The 22,010-nt window shown below is 49.6% G+C and overlaps 1 protein-coding gene and 1 long non-coding RNA gene across 3 annotated transcripts in view; one reads left to right on the top strand and one right to left on the bottom strand.

The window, feature by feature from the left end:
* LOC144378826 (uncharacterized) overlaps positions 1-22,010 on the top strand; it is a 71,433-nt gene that overhangs the window by 3,696 nt on the left and 45,727 nt on the right. The window contains exon 3 of the long non-coding RNA XR_013448873.1: positions 676-838. This is a non-coding gene — a long non-coding RNA (uncharacterized LOC144378826). The remainder of the gene's footprint in view (positions 1-675; positions 839-22,010) is intronic.
* The window catches only part of LOC144382283 (uncharacterized), a 24,989-nt gene continuing 11,867 nt past the window's right edge, over positions 8,889-22,010 (bottom strand). The window contains exons 7-20 of one of the 2 annotated variants that reach the window (XM_078074757.1): positions 21,241-21,262; positions 19,412-19,500; positions 19,102-19,179; positions 17,980-18,043; positions 17,672-17,810; positions 15,581-15,682; positions 14,853-14,913; positions 14,709-14,744; positions 14,562-14,629; positions 14,344-14,438; positions 13,314-13,396; positions 11,343-11,505; positions 10,668-10,750; positions 8,889-9,079 (exon numbers count right to left, since the gene is read on the bottom strand). In XM_078074757.1, coding sequence (XP_077930883.1) covers positions 8,903-9,079; positions 10,668-10,750; positions 11,343-11,505; positions 13,314-13,396; positions 14,344-14,438; positions 14,562-14,629; positions 14,709-14,744; positions 14,853-14,913; positions 15,581-15,682; positions 17,672-17,810; positions 17,980-18,043; positions 19,102-19,179; positions 19,412-19,500; positions 21,241-21,262 — 1,260 coding nt within the window. In that variant the 3' untranslated portion in view covers positions 8,889-8,902. Of the gene's footprint in view, positions 9,080-10,667; positions 10,751-10,775; positions 11,150-11,342; positions 11,506-13,313; positions 13,397-14,343; positions 14,439-14,561; positions 14,630-14,708; positions 14,745-14,852; positions 14,914-15,580; positions 15,683-17,671; positions 17,811-17,979; positions 18,044-19,101; positions 19,180-19,411; positions 19,501-21,240; positions 21,263-22,010 lie in introns of those variants that run through there. The other variant, XM_078074758.1, reaches the window with a different exon arrangement.

The following is a 22,010-nucleotide window of genomic DNA, read 5'->3' as shown; positions in this document are numbered from 1 at the left end:
CGGAATGTCGGTGACGCAGATCCACAGAGCTGGGTCTCACGAACTCCTCGGGATCGTGTTCTTCTCAGCACTTTTCCCGGTCCGCTGCAGGACTCCAGAAACTCCTGTCTCCTGAGCGGTGTCTGTGGCCATGGACAGCACTTGGGAGAGTAGAAGAAGACCCCTTTGTCAGGGAGGGAAGCGGAGCAGGGTCAGGCGGGTGCTGGTGGGAAGCAGTTGGACCCACGAGGGGCTGTGATTCCACGTGTGGACACTGGGCTTCTCTGGACTTCTCAGCGTGTTTTTGTTCTGAGTCATATGGCAAACCTCTGGGGCCACACTGGACGAGGGGATCAGAGTGGGCCTGGACGCAGATGCGTGCCTGTCTGGCTTATGCTGCTTATGGGCCTTTTTTTGTGGCCTCTGGTCACCTGGTAGGAGAAGACGACTTGACGTCCCACCTTCTCAGAGATGGATGGTGATGTGTGGGGACACTACGTTCTTTCCTTCCCCGGTCCCTGAGTGTGTGGTGGCACCAAGAGGGGGACTAGGGTTTAGTGGCACTGGTGCTCTGCTCCCTGGAAGCTCAGGGTGAAGAGAGGGCCAGGTGCTGACCCCTGCTTCTTTGGGTTTCAGGTTGGTGGGGGTTCTGCTTCTGTCTGTCATAGCAACATTCCTTTGGTTTCTGTTCTGCAGAACCCTGTGGATGCAAGAGGACCCCCTCCTGTACCCGGCCCACTGGGTCCACCGTACCCCACGGATCCCCCTTCATCACCATCCTGGGGCCCTGGGGCACATCTCCCTCCACCCACCCAGTGGTCTCTGCGTCCTTACCCTGCACCCGAACCTACAGCACAGGGTGGGATGATATGAATCGTATGAATTGACTTACAATGTGTATTGTCTTCTTTCTTATTGAGTTGGTGGGGCAAAGGCTGAGTTTGTGCTGAGGCCTTGACATTGCGAGGGGAAAACCGCCTGGGGGCGCTGTAACATCCTGAAGTTTCTCAGGACATATAGGTGTTGTGCTTGGCTATTTGCACACACTGAGCAGGGGGGAGGTGCTGTCGTTGGGAAGGAAGCGTCTCTATCGCACAATGGCAGACATATATTTCTTACCGTCGGGCACGTCCAGAGTCCACAGTTGTTGTTCTGGGTGGGATGAAACACACCTCTCACTTTGTTTTCAGCGTATTGAGTTTGAGCTCTCATTTCCTTAGTTATAGAAACACCTGAAGCAGGGCTATGGTGCCTTGATTAATCATCAGGGTAGGGGTCTGTCCCTTGTCCTCGGCAGTCAGTGGATACTTGTGGGAAACCCTCTTGTCCGGTAAGGGAGGTGAGAATGAGAAACAGTGGCAGATGCTGGAGGCAGGTGTAGACGGTTTGTTGGAATGTTGCTCAGTCACTTCCAATGGGATGGTCTTCCGTCTTTTCTCTGACGTGGGTCAGATGCAGACGCTGGGGCATCCTCCATAAGGAAGAGCAGTCCTGCATGCAGGCCTCTCATGTTATGGGAGAGTGAATGTTGCTAAGGACAGGATCACTTTCTTCAGGTTGCTCAGGAGACGCCTTTGATGGACTTTGTCTTTCACTCACACTGAGGTGGTCGGCAGGGCCCTTGGTGGTGAAGGAGAGCCGCTCTTCTCCAAAAGCTGGGCACAGCAGGTATGCGCATGCACACTGTACAGAGACCATATTCTGTGCTCTGCGAGGGATGAGGAGGGAATTTCAGGTGTCTGAGAGCAGCGAGGGACACATTCATTAAACGACATAGATGTTGTGTTCCGTATAAGGGAAGCACCAGCGATGCATCTGAAGGACAAGAGAGGGAGCCATGAGTCACTAGAAACAGGAGGCTGTGGATGAGAAGGATGGAGGTGCTCAGGGGAGTGGATGGGCCTCTCTTGGGTAGAGCGGAGGCCGTTCCTGCAGGCCAGCAGCTTGAGCAGTGAGTGTGAGGACACCGTGAGATCCACACCGGGTTGCTGCCTGTGTCCGTCACACAGCGTGGATAATGCAGTTATTTGTATCAGAACGTCATTGTTGCCATAAAGCTGTTCGTTCCTAATCTATGAGGATTGTTGTTTCCTCTGAATTTCCGAAGGTTCAGAACTGGGTGAAAGAATGTGGTGGAGACTTGGGAAACTGAACTTGGTTCCTTTGGGGATTCTTGTCTGCCTGAGTTTGTGGGCCCCAGTGAGAAAAAGTGAAGACGGGACCAAGATCAGCAGAGTGGCTGCCTTGGCCTTCAGCCCGAGTCAGACTCTTGGTGGGGAATTCAGGATTGACCAGGAGCCACCCTCGCTGGATCCCTGTCACTACGCCTCTGCATCTGAGTCACCGCCCTGCCTGCACTTTGCATCTCCCTGAACTTTGGTCACAGTATCCTGCGGATTTACCTGTGTTCCTGCCCGAATGCCAGCTCTCCGTGGGGCCTACTCAGAGCCTCAGCTTTGTTATCTGTGAAAGGGGAGCCTGTCGGATTCTGAGGTCATTAGAAGAATAGGAGTTGAAGTATATAAAGAATCTGCAGGGGCCCCTGGGTGGCTCAGTCGATTAAGCATCGGACTCTTGATTTCTGCTCAGGTCATGATCTCAGGGTTCTGTGATCGAGCCCCAAGTCAGGCTCGGCGTTGAGTGTGGAGCCTATCTAGGAATTTCTCTCCTCCCCACCCCCCACCCCCCGCCGCCTTTCCAGCACAAATTTGCCCTTTGTTGGTCTCTGTCTATCTCAAAAAAAGAAAAAGAATATGCAAAATATCTGGGCTGTTGGCCACTCCCCCTTCTCAGTGTTTAATGAAAATAGCTCCATCAGATGATCATCAAAAGATGTTCATTTAAGTCCACAACATTACACTGAGAGTATATCCTTTGGAACTCAGACTCTCACCCTTGGAGACAGTCACTGGACATCCATGCATTCGACCACTGCCCGTTTTGACCCACAGGTGGGAAAAGGGGATATATTTCAATAATGCAAAGATCTAGTTGCTTCTATTAAAACTAACCATGTTGTAGCAGAGCAATCTTTTCACCGGCCACTCCCAGGGGACACTTACCTTGATCATCACACCTTGCAACCTGGAGAGTCTCTCTATTGGAAAAGATACCTCCACAGAGATTCTCTTCAACCTCCCTTGAGAGGCCCTTAGCACATACTGCTAACCAAACCTTGTGCTGCCAAATCCCAGGGAATGGACTCTTGGGTCCACGGGACACATTGAAAGAAGGCACCAAACCCTGACTGGACCTGTACACCATCTGGTGACAAGAAGGTAAATACTTCCCAAATTGAAATAGAAAACATCTGGGGAGACAGCTTTCCCCACATGTCCAGACCAGGCCTGCATTCCTTTTCTCACTGTTGCTCCTTCTACCTCTTTTGTGCAAAGAACATGCCATTTTCTGCATATCCCAGTCTCTTGCAAAAGGAGGAAACCTCTTTGGATTATGATCTTCCCTAAAATAGCCTCATTTTGATCTTGTGAGCATTTCTAGAGGTTGAGAAGGTTCAGAATTCAAAAGTCTTTCTTTTACCTAAACTACTAACTGAATCCTGATTCTAATCCAAATGCACGGTTTCTGAATTTACAACATAACCCACCACTACTGATAACCCATAGAGTTCTCAACAGTTCTTTTGGAAGAACAATACTGTGTCTGAAATGTCCCAGAAGTATTCCTATTCTTGCAACAAGTTCTCTAACTATTGCTTCATGTTCTTCAGTGTACTCTAGGTTCCCTAATGTGCTCAGTGATTTCATTCAGTGCATTCCTGCAGTATTGGTCTCTTTTGTTCCTAGCCACTGGGGGAGGACACTTCCAGGAGACATACAGGACTCCGGGTTTGCCTTCAGTCCAAACAAGTGCCAATAAATATTTTCAGTTGGCTCCTTTCAGACCTAGGGTCCTGGATTAAAACCAACCTATGGTTTGGAATTGTCATCTTGTTTTGGATTCTGTACTTGCTGTCTCTCAATCCTCTGTAGAAACACTGTCTCCAATGAAGTGATGCTGGCTCACTGGTCTCAATCTTGAGCAGATACAGACTTCACATGGGAAGTTCGTGAGAGTTTCTCCCATCTAACCCTCCCTGTTCCTCAAGTGTCACTTGAGTAGTTTCCAACCGCGATGCACATTCCCTCCAACGTGAGACATGCCGATCTGAAAAAGCTTTGCTGGCACTCAAACACAAAACCACTAAATACAAAGAACTTGACTGTTGATCAGGAAGCCTTCCGGGGACACCTGGGCGGCTCAGTCGATTAAGCGTCTGCCTTTGGCTCAGGTCATGGTCCCAGAGTCCTGGGATTGAGTCCCACATTGGGATCCTTGCTCAGCGGGGGCCTGTTTCTCCCTCTGCCTCTCTGTCTCTCTCTCTCTCTCTCATACATACATACAAATAAATAAAATCCTAAAAAGAAAAAGAAATTCTCCCAAGGAAACTTTTTTAAAGTTTTTATGTACAATTAGTCCACATACACTATGATAGTCATTTCAGGTGTACAATCTAGCGCTTCAACACTTCCAGGCAACACCTGGTGCTCATCACAAGTGCATGACCTAAGCCCTATCACCTATTCAACCCATTCCCCCAAACACCTCCCCTCGGTAACAACAGCTTGTTCTCTATACTTAAGAGTGTTTCTTGCTTTGACTCTTTTTTCTTCTCTTTGCTCATTTGTTTTTTTTTTCTTTAGAAACTCCACAGATGAGTAAAATCATACAGTATTTATCTTTCTCTGATGTATTTTGCTCATCAAAGCAAATCTTGATCAGAAGGAGGAAGGGTGTTACACAAATACAATGAATCGTGGAACACTACATCAAAAACTAACGTACTGTATGGCGACTAACATAACATAATAAAATTTTTAAAAAGCGTCATTTTGAAAACTCATAACGGGAAACGTCACAAAACACAGGCAGGAGGTTTGGGCAGGGGGAGCCCTCACACACTACCACTCCAAATCCAGTGGGGACCCAACAGGAAGACATGGACTTGACCGCGCACACGGATACGCCACTATTCCAGCCAGCAGAACTCGATTCTCACCTCTCTATGCCCCCCCCCCACCTCCAACAGGACTCACCCATGAGAAGCTACAACACTTGGAACTACCAGATGCCGCCAATGGACCTTTGGTTCTTAACAGCCTTCCAAATTGCCCCCTTTCCTCCTGAAAACAGTGAGCCTCTCTGATAGTCCCCAGTGTGCCTGAGGTTTCATCACAGCTTCTCTGTCCTACATTCAAGTCTCTTTCCTCCCAAAGAAACCCGACAGTGGCTGATAATTCCCTGAGAGTTTCTCCCTTTAAGGTTACACACTGGACGGGACTTTGTTTTTACCTGGGGCTCTGGTCGGTTCCAGCAGAAATCAGACAGTGGGATCCCAGCTCATTCTTCTAGAAGGTCCTGAGAGTCAGCAGTGAGTGTGTTCACCTCCCAACTAAATGCTGCTCCCCTTCCTCTTAATTGGAGTCAGGATTTCTCCCCAGAAACCAGCCTGCATGTGTAACAAAACCACCACAGCATCTCTGACGTGGCGTCGCGGGACCCCTCAATCCACGGACCCCTGAGGAAAATACCTCTGGTTCAAATACCCTCAGGGAACATAAGGACCAAACCAGGGGAACAGCCCCCAAAATGCAAGCGACTGTGCTGTTCACCTACCAGCAGGTCCTGGGAAGCCGCCCAGAGCCCCCTCCTCAGCACTCAGCCAACAAGGCTGCTTCTCCGTCGCTCCTCAGGAGGCACCAAGTTGCTGCAAAGGCCCCAGGTTCTCCCCAGGGCGGCGGCAGAACTTGCTGGTAAACGCAGCTCTGGCTCTCGGAGGGCTAGTGGGTCCTCAGGGGGCAGCAGCAACCTCTCCTGCCCTGAGCTACCCTGGCTCAGATAACGCCATGACGTCTTCTGACAGCAGGCAGTTGCTGCGCGCGCGGGGACACCGCCCCCTCCCGGTGGAGGTGCGCGCGCGCCCTCTGCTGGCCGCACTGGGAATCACTACAATGCTCAAAGCCAGGGCCCCTCAGCTGCAGGCACAGAGCATGCTCAGGTCCAGCCAAGCCATCTCTCTCCATGACAGATCCTGAGGCTCGGCCCCACAACCCCATGCAAAAGGGGGTGTGTCCATCTTCCCAAGTGAAACGGCCTCTGCAAAGCTCAGCCCTAGGAAGGTTGGAGCTTTGGGCTCAGGGAAATCTGATCACCGGCTTTCCCACCTTCTCTGGTCCCAATGCTCAAAGCACCTACATCGACCTCCTCCACCCTGGTCCATGGTCCACTTCCATACACCTAGACCAGCAACCTCTTGTCATCCTTGAAATTCCTCTTCGTCTCTGCTTCTCTCTACCCTGTGTCTCTCTCTTGGTTCCTCTCGCTTTCTAGGACTTGCCCAATCCCCCCACCACTCACTCAGCGTCTCTCTCCCTGACAGTCTCTTTCCCTCTCTCCCCAGGCCCTCGGGCCTTCTGCTCTGTGCAGCCCTGTCCAAGACCACAGGGAACCACCTCTCCTGTCTCCCCCTCTCTCCTGCCATCATTCGGCCCAGACCCTGCTCACAGGGCATGGCAATCCCATTTTCAAAGGCTGCTCAGGCTGACCTTGACCACAGCAGTGCACTTCCCAGCCACTCCTGGGAAGCATGTGGACAGACAGACCTGGACACCTCGGTGGCCCAGCCACGACCCCAAAGCTACTGGGGGATGGCTGCTTCCACAAGCCGGGAAGAAGGAGGGCTTTGCAAGACCCAGGAGTTCTGGTGCAGAATGGATTGGAGTACAGGACCTAAACAGTGACAGAAGCATACACCCAACTCCTCCTGTGTGGTGAGGGAGGAATGGGTCTCCTGTCATTGGCCTCTGCCCTGCCCATCCCTCAACAAGGAAACTGGGGGAGGATTATGGGGCATCGTGGGTCTTACCAAGAAAACTGTCACCATCAGCCCCGCTCAGAGCCCACCTGCTGTTGGGGGGCAGCTGGTGAGGTGAAACCAGTGCACACAATCTGGATTAATGCAGGGCCTCCTCACCGGTCTCCCAGGGCCACTAGGGATGCTTCATTCATTCCTCACCATCACAACAGACCACTGCCTGGGGACAGACACCTGTCCTGCTGATCACCACACACCCCCTAAACGAGCAGGCGCCATGTGCTCGAGAGTATCTAGCACCAGAGTTAATACAACCACCAACAGACTTAAATACATGTTGTGTCCGCCTCCCCAGAAGGATTTCTTACGCCCCTTGCAGTAAAGATACCACAAAGGGGAATCTTGCTACTCTCCTCCATCACCACCATTGCTGCCGGTTTGTTTTCTGTGTGTACGGGCCTCACACTGTGCACTGGAAGGGGAGCGACTGCAGGGCCTCCTGATGGCAGACGCTGACACAGAGACAGAGCCGTGAAAGGTTTATTTGGGGGATCCCAGGAGAGACAGAGCACAGGGGACAGGATGGGCAGGGACAACACTCAGGACATTAGGCTGATCTGACAATTTTCTAAATATATGCACACACAGCCTGGTTGTTACTGCTCAGGGACGTCTTCAAATATCAAATGTACTGTCCTGTAAGGCAGATAGATTTGGGTTAGTACACTGTGACCTTATGTTTTCCTAAATGCATTTGCTTCCTCTGGTATATCTGAGGCCTTGAATGAACACCTGAGTGTGTGGCTGCTTCCGTGAGTCTGTATGTAATAGAAAATAATTGTCTTCACATCTCAGATATAAATCTCTGCATGGACATGTTCTCAGAATGATCTTTTACTTCATTCTCGGCTAGGACCTAAAATTTAATAGAAAAAAAAAGGGGGTCTTTGCCTTATTTTTGAAATGAGGATGCCAATCTCTGGGCTGAGGTGTTATACTCTCAGTGTAATGTTGTGGACTTAAATGAACATCTTTTGATGATCATCTGATGGAGCTATTTTCATGTAAACAGTGAGAAGGGGGAGTGGCCAACAGCCCAGATATTTTGCATATTCTTTCTCTTTTTTTGAGATAGAGAGACAGAGACCAAAAAAGGGCAAATTTGTGCTGGAAAGGCGGCGGGGGGTGGGGAGTGGGGAGGAGAGAAATTCCTAGATAGGCTCCACACTCAACGCCGAGCCTGACTTGGGGCTCGATCACAGAACCCTGAGATCATGACCTGAGCAGAAATCAAGAGTCCGATGCTTAATCGACTGAGCCACCCAGGGGCCCCTGCAGATTCTTTATGTACTTCAACTCCTATTCTTCTAATGACCTCAGAATCCGACAGGCTCCCCTTTCACAGATAACATGCAGGACTGCTCTTCCTTATGGAGGATGCCCCAGCGTCTGCATCTGACCCACGTCAGAGAAAAGACGGAAGACCATCCCACTGGAAGTGACTGAGCAACATTCCAACAAACCGTCTACACCTGCCTCCAGCATCTGCCACTGTTTCTCATTCTCACCTCCCTTACCGGACAAGAGGCTTTCCCACAAGTATCCACTGACTGCCGAGGACAAGGGACAGACCCCTACCCTGATGATTAATCAAGGGACCATAGCCCTGCTTCAGGTGTTTCTATAACTAAGGAAATGAGAGCTCAAACTCAACACGCTGAAAAAAAGTGAGAGGTGTGTTTCATCCCACCCAGAACAACAACTGTGGACTCTGGACGTGCCCAACGGTAAGAAATATATGTCCGCCATTCTGCGATAGAGACGCTTCCTTCCCAACGACGGCACCTCCCCCCCCCCCCCCCCCCCCCCCGCTCAGTGTGTGCAAATAGCCAAGCACAACACCTGTATGTCCTGAGAAACCTCAGGATGTTACAGCGCCCCCTGGCGGTTTTCCCCTCGCAATGTCAAGGCCTCAGCGGAAACTCAGCCTTTGCCCCACCAACTCAATAAGAAAGAAGACAATACACATTGTAAGTCAATTCATACGATTCATATCATCCCACCCTGTGCTGTAGGTTCGGGTGCAGGGTAAGGACGCAGAGACCACTGGGTGGGTGGAGGGAGGTGTGCCCCAGGGCCCCAGGATGGTGATGAAGGGGGATCCGTGGGGTACGGTGGACCCAGTGGGCCGGGTACAGGAGCGGGTCCTCTTGCATCCACAGGGTTCTGCAGAACAGAAACCAAAGGAATGTTGCTATGACAGACAGAAGCAGAACCCCCACCAACCTGAAACCCAAAGAAGCAGGGGTCAGCACCTGGCCCTCTCTTCACCCTGAGCTTCCAGGGAGCAGAGCACCAGTGCCACTAAACCCTAGTCCCCCTCTTGGTGCCACCACACACTCAGGGACCAGGGAAGGAAAGAACGTAGTGTCCCCACACATCACCATCCATGTCTGAGAAGGTGGGACGTCAAGTCGTCTTCTCCTACCAGGTGACCAGAGGCCACAAGAAACGGCCCATAAGCAGCATATGCCAGACAGGCACGCATCTGCGTCCAGGCCCACTCTGATCCCCTCGTCCAGTGTGGCCCCAGAGGCTTGCCATGTGACTCAGTGAGAACAAAAACACGCTGAGAAGTCCGGAGAAGCCCAGTGTCCACACGTGGAATCACAGCCCCTCGTGGGTCCAACTGCTTCCCACCAGCACCCGCCTGACCCTGCTCCGCTTCCCTCCCTGACAAAGGGGTCTTCTTCTACTCTCCCAAGTGCTGTCCATGGCCACAGACACCGCTCAGGAGACAGGAGTTTCTGGAGTCCTGCAGCGGACCGGGAAAAGTGCTGAGAAGAACACGATCCCGAGGAGTTCGTGAGACCCAGCTCTGTGGATCTGCGTCACCGGCATTCCGATGCTCCTCAGCTCAGGCACAGAGCAAATGCGTAGTCGTAGTCCTTGGTGCCGAGAACCACTGAGGGGCCGATTCTGCATCCCCGGATGCAAACCAATGTGTCTGGAGAGCAGGCGTCACCCTCCCAGGATGGATCAGGAGAGACGCTATCAGTTGGCACAGCCACCAAAGCGCATCAGAACCCGCTCACGGGAGCACGACTGAAACGTGTGTGAGCCGTGGGCCCTGCAGGGAGTCACCGGGATTCCCTCTTCACGGCTGTGCTCCGGGGGGCCTTTTCTACCACACACCTGGCCCCTGGCAGAGTTCACCTTCATCTCACCCAGGGTGCAACTGGAGGGATTCCGGGTCGCGTCTTCACCCACACAGATGGAACGCACGTGAGGTCGCAGCTCACCTTCTCCACCAACACTCACAGCTGCCCAAAGCACGTGGCACAAAGTGTGAGGCAGGGCATGGCTTTCCCGTTTCCAGCTGTGAGGATTACCGCAGACATTCTCCCAGCTTAGTCTCCTGACCCGAAAACCAACACCACTACCGCTCTCGCGGGAAAGCAAACTGCAAGGAGTCAGCGGGACTGGCCGACTTCAGTGTGGAGTGACATATTGCTCTCCTCCGGAGTTTACACACACACACACACATGCACACATACACACACACACACAAGGGCAGGGTCCTGCTCTCCTTCATTTCTAAGCACCTGGAGCTTCAGGACGCCCCGCGGAAGGTGATGATTTGGAAACAGAGAAGTCTGTAGGCTCCGAATGAAGACTTGGCATATTGAAAGGTCAATGACACCACACACAGATCCCAGGACATACCCAATAGACACAGGTCAGGACAGGGTGCTGCCCAGACAGGAACAGGATTCCAGAAATGGTTACAATTGAGGAAAGACACAGTATTTACCTGGTCCTTCTGTGGGACCTTCTTGGGCGGGGTGCCGCTGTTGTCCCCTTGTGTGCCACAGGTTTCTGAATACGGCCGAAGCCCTACAAGGGAGGGAGGTGGATTCAGACTGGCCTTGACCATGCAGGATGGAAGCCAACCCTCTACACCTGCCCCACCCTGTTCCACTCTCTCCCACTCCCACATCCCTTCCAGATTCAGAGCGTTTCTCACAGGTCTCCTCTCACCCCTGTGGACAAAGGAGACACAAGTCCCCCACACCTGAGGATGTGATCAGTCCACCCAGTGACAGATGTTTTCAGAGCTAATGAATAACACTGGACAACTGGGGCCTCCACAAGTCACAGTGACTTGAGGTTGTGCTTCATCCATCCCAGGGCCCAAAACATTGTGTCTGGGCAGTGCCCATGGGCAAAGCTTTTATGTCTGTCTTTTGCAAACTGTCACTTTTCTTCTCGATGGCGGACACCTGCTGCCCATTTCTGTAGGGTGAAACAAGACAGTCCATGAAATGGATGTCCACAGAAAGGTGAGGAATGCTACTATGTCCTCACTCAGGTCGATCCTTGCATTGCAAAGCCTTCTGGTACCTCCTCTACATCTTCCCCACCAACTGAAGTACTTAAACTATGAATAGGCTTTACGATTCAGGTCATCCAATTCAGATCATCTTACCATGTGTAGCAGGAACGAGCTGTGCTTGAGGCCCCCATGTCCACCCATGTGGAGGAGGTGCAGGTGGCCCATAGCCAGTGAAGCCTGGTAAACCCTGCCCCATGTGGTAGGGCATATGGGGGGGCCTTGGGGCATGAGGAAACCCTCTCACATCTGTACCGACCTGCAGAACAGAGGAGAAAATATTTGGGCAAGACACACAAAAGTTGCAACACCAAGAGCTGAAACCCAAGAGAGCTCTCAGCATCCTGCTCCTTCTCCAATACCATGTTCCAGGAGAGCCACATCGTGCTAGAAAACTTTATCCCTCCCAATAGCTGCCTTCTATAATAAGGGGGGTGGGGTGAGGAAGGAGAATGGATGTTACAGGAATAACCTACTGTCACCAAACATCACTACCCATGTCTGCCAACGTTCACTACCAAGAAGTAGTGTCTTAAAGGGTGAAAAGGGATCACTGGAAACGAGTAAAGCAGCCCACACTCCAGACACGGAGGCATTGACATCGTGGACAACACTTCATCGTTCCTCTTCAACCACCGCAGAAGATTTGGGTTTGTTAAGAATAGACAGAATGTGGGGTGCCTGGGTGGCTCAGTCGGTTAAGCGTCTGCCTTCGGCTCAGGTCATGGTCCCAGGGTCCTGGGATCGAGCCCCGCATCGGGCTCCCTGCTCAGCGGGCAGCCTGCTTCTCCCTCTCCCACTCCCCCTGCTTGTGTTCCCTCCTCGCTCTGTCTCTCTCTGTCAAATTAATATTTAAAAAAAAAAAAGAATAGGCAGAATGTGGTGAAACTGAATGCCCTTTCTCCACAAGGAATCTGAGCCACTCGAGGTGAATCCCTTGCCCGCAAAGCCCCTGACTGTCCCCACCTGCCTCACTTCCTGACAAAGCGGTCTTCTACTCTCTGCAGTTTCTGTCCAGGCCACAAAGACCCTTGAGGAATTAGGGGCCTGTGGTCTGATAGTGGACCTGGAAAAGGGTTTTCCCAGAGGAACATGATACCAATGGCCCTTATTTACGTGCAGCGGCTGTGTTTATCTTAAAACACAGTCTTCGGAATTTTCCGCACACTGAGTTCCAGAGCAATTTTGTCCAGTGGGAAATTAAGATGGGAAGGCTAAATAACAGAATTCACAAAAATGTTTATGTTTTCTCATGGACAACTCCAGAACGTGTGATGAGAGAAGAAACCAGCTCTCACAGTGACATAAGACCAAAAAGACCTGCTCCTAGAAGCCCAACTGAAGGGCTTGTGAGGCCCGGGTCATGCAGCTAATCACCGACATCCCCCCTTCAGATCGTGTGTGCCAGTACACCCAACAGCTTTGGAAATTCACAACAGTCGTCGAAAGGGTACAAGTAGAGGGATTCTGTACAGCATTTTTACCAGCAGAAGTCAAACAGGGATGACTTACGAAACTTGCCCTATCTAAGAACATGCCAAACTGCAAAACAGGCAATATAAAATGGAGAGAGAGTTTCCCCTAGTTTCCAGTTGTGAGGATTACCACAGACCTTGTCCCAGGTAAATCATCTAACCCCAACATGAACACTACACCAATCGCACCTGATCGTAACCTACTGACTGGCAGTCAGGCCGGCCAGAGACTTCACTGTGGAGTGACGTGTCATCCTCCTCGAGCTAAGTCCCCGCCCGGGCACTGTGGGTGGGCAGGGGTCGACTCACACACACACTCACACACACACACACACACACACACACACACACACACACAGTGAGCGCCCTGCCATCCTTCACCTCTAAGCACCTGTGGCTTCAGGAGGTGCCACCGAAGGTGAGGATCTGTAATGGAGAAGCCTGTCAGCCCCTGGGTGAACTGCTTGTATTTTGAAAGGTGAACGACACCACAGACAAACCCTAACCCACCCAACAGACACAAGGCCAGGACAGGGTGCTGCTCAGAAAGGGAGAAGTTTCCGGAACACCTGGTAGAGGCCACAGTAGTTACCTTGCTCATCCCTGGGTCTCTAGGAGGCTCGGTGCCCCTGTTCCCCATGGGAGACCCACCAGTTTCAGCATCAGACCAAAGCCCTAGAACAGATGGAGGTGGATTCAGACCAGCACCGACTGTGCAGAATTCAAACCCACCCTCCAAACCCGCCCCTAACACGTTCCCCTCTGTCCCACTCTTGGGTCCCTTCTCAGACACACAGCATTTCTCAAATGTCTCTGCTGACCCCTGAGGACAAGGGGGAGACCTCTGCCTCTCCCCCTCGAGGATGGGACCACCATCGCCCAGCTTGCTTCAGGTGTTTTCATAGCTAAGGGAACGGCAGTAGACTGCTCTGGGCTCAACCAGCTAAAAATGGAGAAACCCTCAACATGAACGGCATGCATTCTTTTCTCAGGCCGCCAGTTGACGGTTCAATCCTTCAGTCTATAGATGAGGCCTAGCATGTGTGACTGGCTTTTACGTAAATATTTAAGAGAAGAATTGGAGTAGACTAATCGTACAGTCAGGAGCAAAGTAAAAATAGGCAGATTGAGAAGTAAAGCTGTGGCTTTATACCGATAACATTAGAGGAGTAAAATGCATGACTTTCACGGATTAATAGATTACTGTCGATGACAAATAAAACAAAAATCAAGGAACCTCCATAAAGAGTAAATAAATGCCATTTTTCTCAATTTTTGTTTTTTTCCAAAAAGTCTTCACCGTTGCGTCAAAGTGGGAAGGGAGCTCGGGCTCACAACTCCTCCAGGCTCAGCTCTGCAGTAGGTGGGTGGTAGAGGGGGTGGGGGAGGGTCTGCAGTCAGGGGAGGGGCATGAGCTCCACCTGTCACAGGGACAGGTGCCCTGCTGCCGGTGGGCACCTGAGGAAAGCACCCTCCTGTCACCCCTTCAGACGACCTGCTGTCCTTAGGGAGTGCTCGTGATTCTCTCCAGGACACACAGTGATCACCCACAGGAACGGGAAGGACATCGTGTGCTTTCCCAGCAGAGATCAGGCTGCTGCATTTCACAGCACGCTCCCTACCTCTCCGCACACGGTTCTGTGTCTCAGGTCTTCCCGGCATCGGTTCCTGCCTCATGGATCCCTCAGGCAGCGTCCCTCTCCTCATCATGTGCAATCTTGAATACAGAGAAAGAATGGACGTCTAGAAGAATTACAACACCATGTCCTCTACTAGACACTAAACAGCTTAGCCTTGACCCCTCAAGACACCCAGAAAAGGGCACGTCAAACTCGCACACCTGTGTCTCACGTAGGCGTTCTCCCTGCTCTGCTGCACTATCTTCCTCTCCCAAACCCGAGCCTTAGTCTGGGGGAGAAAAACACATCCGCCTTCAGCTGTGCCGGACTGTGCCCCAAACGAAGAGGAGGAAAAAGAAAACACTTACCCAGTTATCTAGAGCACTTCTCTCATGAGCTGCGATCTGAAAAAGTCAACACACCAAGAGCCCATGTTCAGGGATCTAAGGGCCACTTCCATCACCTGCAGGAGGCGCGAAGGGGCCAGGATGTTGGGGCACAACTCAGGTTACCTTGTGTTTGAAGGTGAGCTCTGCCTCCCGCAGCTGATCTTGCAACGCTCCGACTTCTCGCCTGTGAGTTATAATTGCTTTCGTCAGATAACACCCAATATTGGCTGTGATTTTAAATCATCTGCCCACGTGGCCATTCTCCTCTTATCTGTCCGCTCATACAATTGATCCTGACACAGGAAACACTTTTCACATGGTTATAATGCACAGTAGGATCAAAGCTATTGCTACCTCTTTTCCGTAATCGTTTTTCTTCCCCTGCAGGGTTCAGAGTTGACATAATTTCCTTACCCATTTTCAATCTTTCCCTAATTTATCACATGACAAGTGTGCCATCAAGTGTACTGGGAAACTTCTATCCTCGCCATGGTTGCCAGGGTTGCAAAGACCAGCGCCATCAGATGGCACTACCGGCTTTATGGGTAGGATTCATCCTACGACAAACTGCTTTCCTCAAGATTAGGACAACTGACACCACCCCCAGGGACGATGGCGTGGAAGAAGTTTCCACAGAATCAGGCCAGCGCTGGGGATCAGGACATGTTTAGTAATGAAATGGTTTTGTTCTTTCTAGAGCTTCACTTTTTGTGTCTGGTAATTCTCTCTGGATATGCCTCTGAATTTTTGTTTCTATTACATGGGAATTGAGTCTAAACAATGAAGAAAAGTGAAAAATACGAAGTGAACAGGGATGTCAGGAGCCGCTAATATTCAGTGTCTGAACTCACTTGTACTTGTCCGTTTCTTCTTTGATTCCTTTCAGATTTTCCACGGCAGCTGACAGCTGACTCTCTGTTGCCTCCAGGTCACGGCGGGTCTTTGCGACCTTCCTAAGACAGGAAAGGTATAGACATGGTCCAGTAGCCAAGGTCCAGAAGTTCTGCCGTCATTCCTCCCAGCACACTGGATGGCCTAGATTCCAGTGTCCCTCATAAATGCACAGACTGACAACACAAGGAGGGAAATGAACTGAAGGTCCCATTTAGGGTTCAAGAAAAATCAAACTCCGGATGCTGCCAAGTCGTTGCAATCGGAGCTGTCTTTACACTTCTCTACTTCATTATCAAGTCCTCAAGTAACATTGCAGTTTGTGTCCTCTCAGAGTTGGTCTTTTGTCGGAGACGGTGAAGGCTCCTTTCAGTTCAAAGTGAAAAACCAAGCCTGACCAACTATAGGATGAGGCGGGGGACCATCGTTAGTCGTACACCTCCACGGGGAGCCCTGATCCTCAGACCAAGGCTGTGCCTGACACAATGAACCCGAAAGGAAGCCTTCCAGAATATGGCTTCATCAGCATGGCAACTCACTCCCAGACATCTCTGGGTCTACAACTACAACCCCCGCCTCCTCCTTTGAAGAGGCCAATCTTAGTGCCGGCAATATGTCCTCAAGTGTAAAAGGCTGTGAACTGTCACATAGTCAGTGTGTTCTCTCCACGCAACAGATTTCAGATGGAAAACTATCAACTGCATGGAGTCAACCGACTTGAACAAGACTGAGTTCACTGATAGTGAAGGCAGCAACGTGCGATGCTTAGAAAGGCTGGTTTGCTGTGTTGCCCTCAGACTCTTTTGTTCATGGTGTTGATTGAAAGGGTTTCAACAGGACACCTGATTTACTCAAGATCACATGCAAAAAGACTCTTAGAAACGGAGTCAAAAGCTCCAGACAGAGAAAGACACATGCATTTGCTTCTGGTCTCTCAGGCAATCCTTCAGCAAATGCTTTCTGGAGCGGCTGTAATGGAGTGGCTCAGTTGTAAAGTGTAGAAGACAGAAAGGTGGTCAGGACACTGTACCCACCCCCAAAAGAAATTTCCAATGAACAGAACCAGGATGCCAATGACACAGAGCAGCCCCCACCCCCGCTGTGGGAAGGAATAACACAAAGCTGAGTGTCCAGGGAAGACAGGGAACAGTTTTGCTTTTCAACGTGAATGAGGGACTCGAAGGTCCTGATCTCCTCCTGAGAAAATCAAGGAAACACTGGACAAAAGAGCAAACTCGTGAGTGAATGCACCCAATTTCTAAAGAGTACATGAAGAAACACGAGAACCAGATGGAGAAGAAGGAAGCCTAGGAGAAGGCCAGCCTGGCAGTGGGAGCCAATCTCGCCAGGACACATCAATACATTCTGGAACAGGCAAGTGAACTGGAAAGAAGCTGAACAACTTTATGGGCATGGGCTTAGAAGGAAACGAGTCAAGTTCAGGGTCAGCCAGCAAAGGTGAGCCCTAGTGAAACCGCAGGCTTTGGCTGGGACCCAGGAGAGTTCCACCTAAAAAAATCAGCTGGATGGGAAATACCCTGGCCTTCTTAGGGACTGGGCTACAGTGAGTGATGTCAGTCGTACACTGGATGAAGGGATCCAGGACTGCTGGAGCCCCAACCCACTTTCCACAAAGAAACTCCCAGTGTCTCTGCAGCAGGACAATTCCATTTTTCTATCCACATTATTGACCCAAGTCTCGTACTGAACCAAAAGTGACTGAATTCAGGGCTAATAAGAACATGGGATGACACGGAAACCAAAAGGACAATGCAGACAGACCCAGAGGGGATCCAGGTATCAAAGTTTTTAATGATGGTACCTTCCCTCTTCTACTCCAAGGAGTCACACAACAAGCGTGACAAGCAGTTAGAACACACAGGGAAATGCAGGTCACACACATCAAGGCAGGAAGGGCAGGCACTATCCTACAGAATGCATTTGGCAAAAACACTCTAGAGCCAATTCTAAAAGAAATACAATTATCTAGACTGGCCGTCACAGAAATTCATACAATAGTATCTGTGGCAATTCACACAAGAATAGCTTACTCTTCGGCAGCCACTCGTCTCTGTTCAGAGAAATCCACCACGATACCCACTTTCCTCCTCAGGAGTTTCAATTCGGCTTCTTGAGTGGTTTTCAAAGAACTCAGGGCATTGCAATGGTCTTCCATCCATCGTTGATATTCTGGAAAGGATGAGTTTTCTTTTGTGTGTGTATGTGCACATGACCTGAGAACTTCGGTTTGATAGGGAAAGGAGAAGGGCAAGACCTTGAAGGCAGGAAGGCATTCTTTCCCTTCCCAATGCAAACTCATTGCCACCATATGGGGATTTCTTCCCCCAAAATAACATACCCTGCAGTTCTCGTTTTTTGGCCCTAAAGGCTCTCTGCTCTCCATCCTCGGATGCATCCTGGGCCTTTAAGACAGATACGAGAAAAGACATTCAGGAAATCATGATCACACAACAACGTGAGGGCGCCTAACAGGACGGGATCATGCAGTGCAACAAAGAAAGCCCTTAAGGCATAATAGAAGAAGGAGAAAGTAAGCAAAGTGGAAAAGAGTTCAAGTCAAAGAACTCACAAATGACTTTCTTAGTGGCTTTCATTCATATATATATCCACATACATACATATATACACGTCTTCCCCTATTCACATTGAAAATGCTCCGTTTGGCATTAAGAGAGGAAGGGACTGTACAGTCGGGCCAGCCATCGCCCTTCATCGCTCAAGTATCTTGTGGGGATCTGCTACATATCTTGGAGGGCAGGGCTGAATGATGTGATCATTACCTCGCTGTGAAATCAACCATACTTCCCAGTCCTTATAAGAGCAAACCTCATCATGGTGGTTCTAAGTGAAATCCCAGCTCCCTGCTCCGTAGGAGTTTCAGTTCCCAGATGCCCACTCTCTACTGTGCTAAACAGCAAGCGAGGATGCTGCACTCACCTCACCCAGTGAACCAAAAGCCTGCCGGAGCCACATTAAGCTAAAACTCAACAGCCAGCTCTTACCATACCCTGATTCTTGACCTTCTTCTCTCTCTCAATTTGCAAGTGAGCCCGTGCCCGACGAAGGGTGTCATTTAAATTTTCATTAACTTCCTCAACCTTTTTTGATGTTCTCCTTCAACAAAACATTTTGAATGAGTAATAATAATCCATTCCTTGGGGCACCTGGGTGGCATCCGGGTGGCACAGTCGGTGGAGTGTCTGACTCCTGCTTTCGTTTTGGCTCAAGGCCTGATCTCAGGGTTATGGGATTGACCCCTGCATCAGGATACACACTCAGCATGGAGTCAGCTTGGGATTCTCTCTCTCCTTCTGTCCCCTACCACTCACTCTTTCTCTCTCTCTCAAATCAGTCAATCAAGCAATGTTTAAAATAATAATAATCATCATGATAATGATGATAATTCATTACTTTGATTTCTGTTGGTAGGACACAATTCAGGCAAAGAAGGGATTCTTACCTTCCATTGAAGCACTTCCTCAGAGAGAAACTTATGTTCACTCTTGGTTTCTGCAAGGTGTTTCTTGCCTTCCTGGATCTATAAAACATATGAAGAAGGAAACAGAATTCCAAAATAGCATCGTGTTACACAAACCTATCTACTCATGTGTGACTCCTTTCAAAATAGAGAGGCAGTGCTCTACATTTGTGAAACTTCTCTTGAATCAGGACCATTTCTGGATCACATGAAATAGGTCAATAGGATGAACTACAAGAGGTGGAAGTAACCAAAATGAAATCACAAAAAGTATTTGAAAAGGCACTGATACCTTCAGCTCCCAAAGGGATATTTCCTGAGCAAGCTCCCTGTTTTCTGTTCTAAGTCGATGGATCTTCTCCTTTATTTGTTGTAAGGTTACTAAAAGGAGAAAAAAGAATCTCAAAGATAACTAGCAAAACCAGTGACATTGAATAATCCCAGTGTATGAGCACCAGAGACACATTCTCTGACACTTGGGTGTAACTAACTTGTTAGCATTCCCATTGTGCCCTAAGGAAGCAAGTTTTAGCAGCATTGGAAACCTAAGACAACCTATTTCGGGGAGATTCCTACTGAAATTTTTTTCAAAAATAGAGAAACGCCCTCAAATGTCTTCTAAGTTTGCTCCCATGCGGAAGCACCAATCTTGGAAAATGCAATCACTGCAAATGCTGATGTCATCCCCAGATACCTAACAGAAAAACCAAGCATCCTGTCAACTAACATTTCTCTCCTCCGATGATTAAGGTACAAAAATAAGTCCCTGCAAACAACCCAAAATGAACAAAACCATCCTTTGCTCCTGCTCAGCGCCATGTCCGTTTCCAGATCCTCCTTGGAATTCCACACAAGGAAAGCTCAAAGTGGCAATTGAGTGACACCTCCAAGGCCTTCAGTGACTTTCTGCTGCTCACAGATTGCCTGTCATGAACCCTAGGCAGGGGCTCTGGAGGACAAGATCTTTGGAATCAAACACACTCGGGTACAAACTCCACATTACAGTCTCTGGAGGGCCTGGATAACTCACACTCCCTGGGACACAAGCTTTTCTCATCCCAACATGAGAAGTTTACCCTCTACCCTGACAGGAAAACAACACTCATGAAGCGCCCTATCACTGATGGATAACACATCGAAGGTCAAGAACACAGACTCCTCTAACTGGCACTTAATTCTCTCATCTCGGGGTACTTGCGTGGCTCAGTCGCTTAAGTGTCTGCCTTCAGCTTGGGTCATGATCCCACATCGGATCATGATTCCACCCTGGGTCCTGGGATCCCACATCTGGGTCTGGGCTCAGTGGGGTGCATGCTTCTCCCCCTCCCTCTGCCAGCCACTCGGTCTGCTTGTGCCCTCTCTGTCAAGTGAATAAACAGAATCTTCTAAAAAATCATAATTCTCTCATCTTACCTCAAAGTGCAAACTTCTCTTCTATTGGCCCAATGTGAGCGCTCTCGTGCCCTGAGATCTCTCTTCTCACCACCCCCACTGCTGCACTCACAGGGACGAACACCAGCATTCGAGGGTTTGCTATGTGCCAGGCAGCCACCCTGGCCGTCAGCAGACAGCACCACGGAATCACCACAATCCATGAGGCCCGACACAGTACATCACCCCCACTGGCACCCGTTCCTTTCCACTCATTCTCCCCTGGCAGGAAAGGCTCCCTCCACTTCAGACTCAAAACCACGCTTTAAACCTCTCTTGTGACACACGCTCTGTCTGGCAACATGTGGCTCCTTCTCTAAGTGTAGCCTGCTTGTTAGACTCAAAGAGTGTTTTCTCATCTCGACATTTCACCAAGAGCCAGGTCATGGCAAAGTACTCACTCCAGACCTCAGGCTCCTATCATCGCATGCCTCCTAAACATGTCTCTGCAAAATGACTCTTCCTATTCTCCCTACTCCCATGAGGTATACCTCCTCCTGGTCTCCTAAGAGATGGCAACACCCTCCACATTGTCACTTAGACTCCACATGGGAAAGAGAACGATTTTCAGGAGTTAACAAGTCAATTAGACATCAGGAGTCACCATATTTATCCCTAGTCCTATTATACCCACATCAAACACCAGTACCGAGAATTTACGACAATGAAAACTAAAGCCAAAAAACTTACCTTGATATTGTCGAGGCTTTATCTAAGAGAGGAAGAAAGAAAATGAAGTTTGATGTCAAAACATATTACTAGTCAAAATCTCTAGTTCAGGTCAATACGGAAACAGTCATCCAATAAAATTACAATAATCATTTTGTTTAGCAGAATGACTTCACAGGATGAAAAAAGAAGACAAAATTGGAATTTCCTGATTAAGTCACCATAGTTCACAATCCATTTCTGATAAAGAGCACAAAGGTATATAACTTAGTTTTGACCCCAAAATCTAGTCACATTCTGTGAAATGAACGTTCAACCTGTTCAATTTTGACAGCGGACCATGCAGACATTTTAAAACACATTCATGAATTCATCATTTCCGTAACTTTAATGCAACCCAATATCCACACTGAGTTCAGAAACGGATTATTCTAAGATCCTGAAAGAAAGAAAATGGAAGGAAGGGAGGAAGGAATGTAGGAAGGGAGGCTGGCAGGTGAGCAAAGCGCTGACAAAATTATGCCGTTTTCCTTGTCCAGAAAGCTTCTCTGAACTATTACTAAGGGTTGGCTGTTTGCTGAATTCACACACAGTTATGGCACATCAGGTGCTATGAAGTTTCCCAGATTGCTACAGAGGGTCATCAAAAAGAAAGAAAAGCCATCGAATGAGAAAAAGAGTGGCACGTGGCGAGAGATGAAGCATAAGCAACAAGAGAAATGACATCGGATGTTTCAAAAGAGGGGAACCCGGCTATCCAGATCGAGTCACCGTGATAAATTATAGCTTAG

The sequence above is a fragment of the Halichoerus grypus genome, chromosome 6 (genome assembly GCF_964656455.1).
Source record: "Halichoerus grypus chromosome 6, mHalGry1.hap1.1, whole genome shotgun sequence".
Lineage (NCBI taxonomy): Eukaryota > Metazoa > Chordata > Mammalia > Carnivora > Phocidae > Halichoerus > Halichoerus grypus.
The sequence above is the reverse complement of the archived record's forward strand: the minus strand, read 5'-3'. Positions and strand labels throughout refer to the sequence as shown.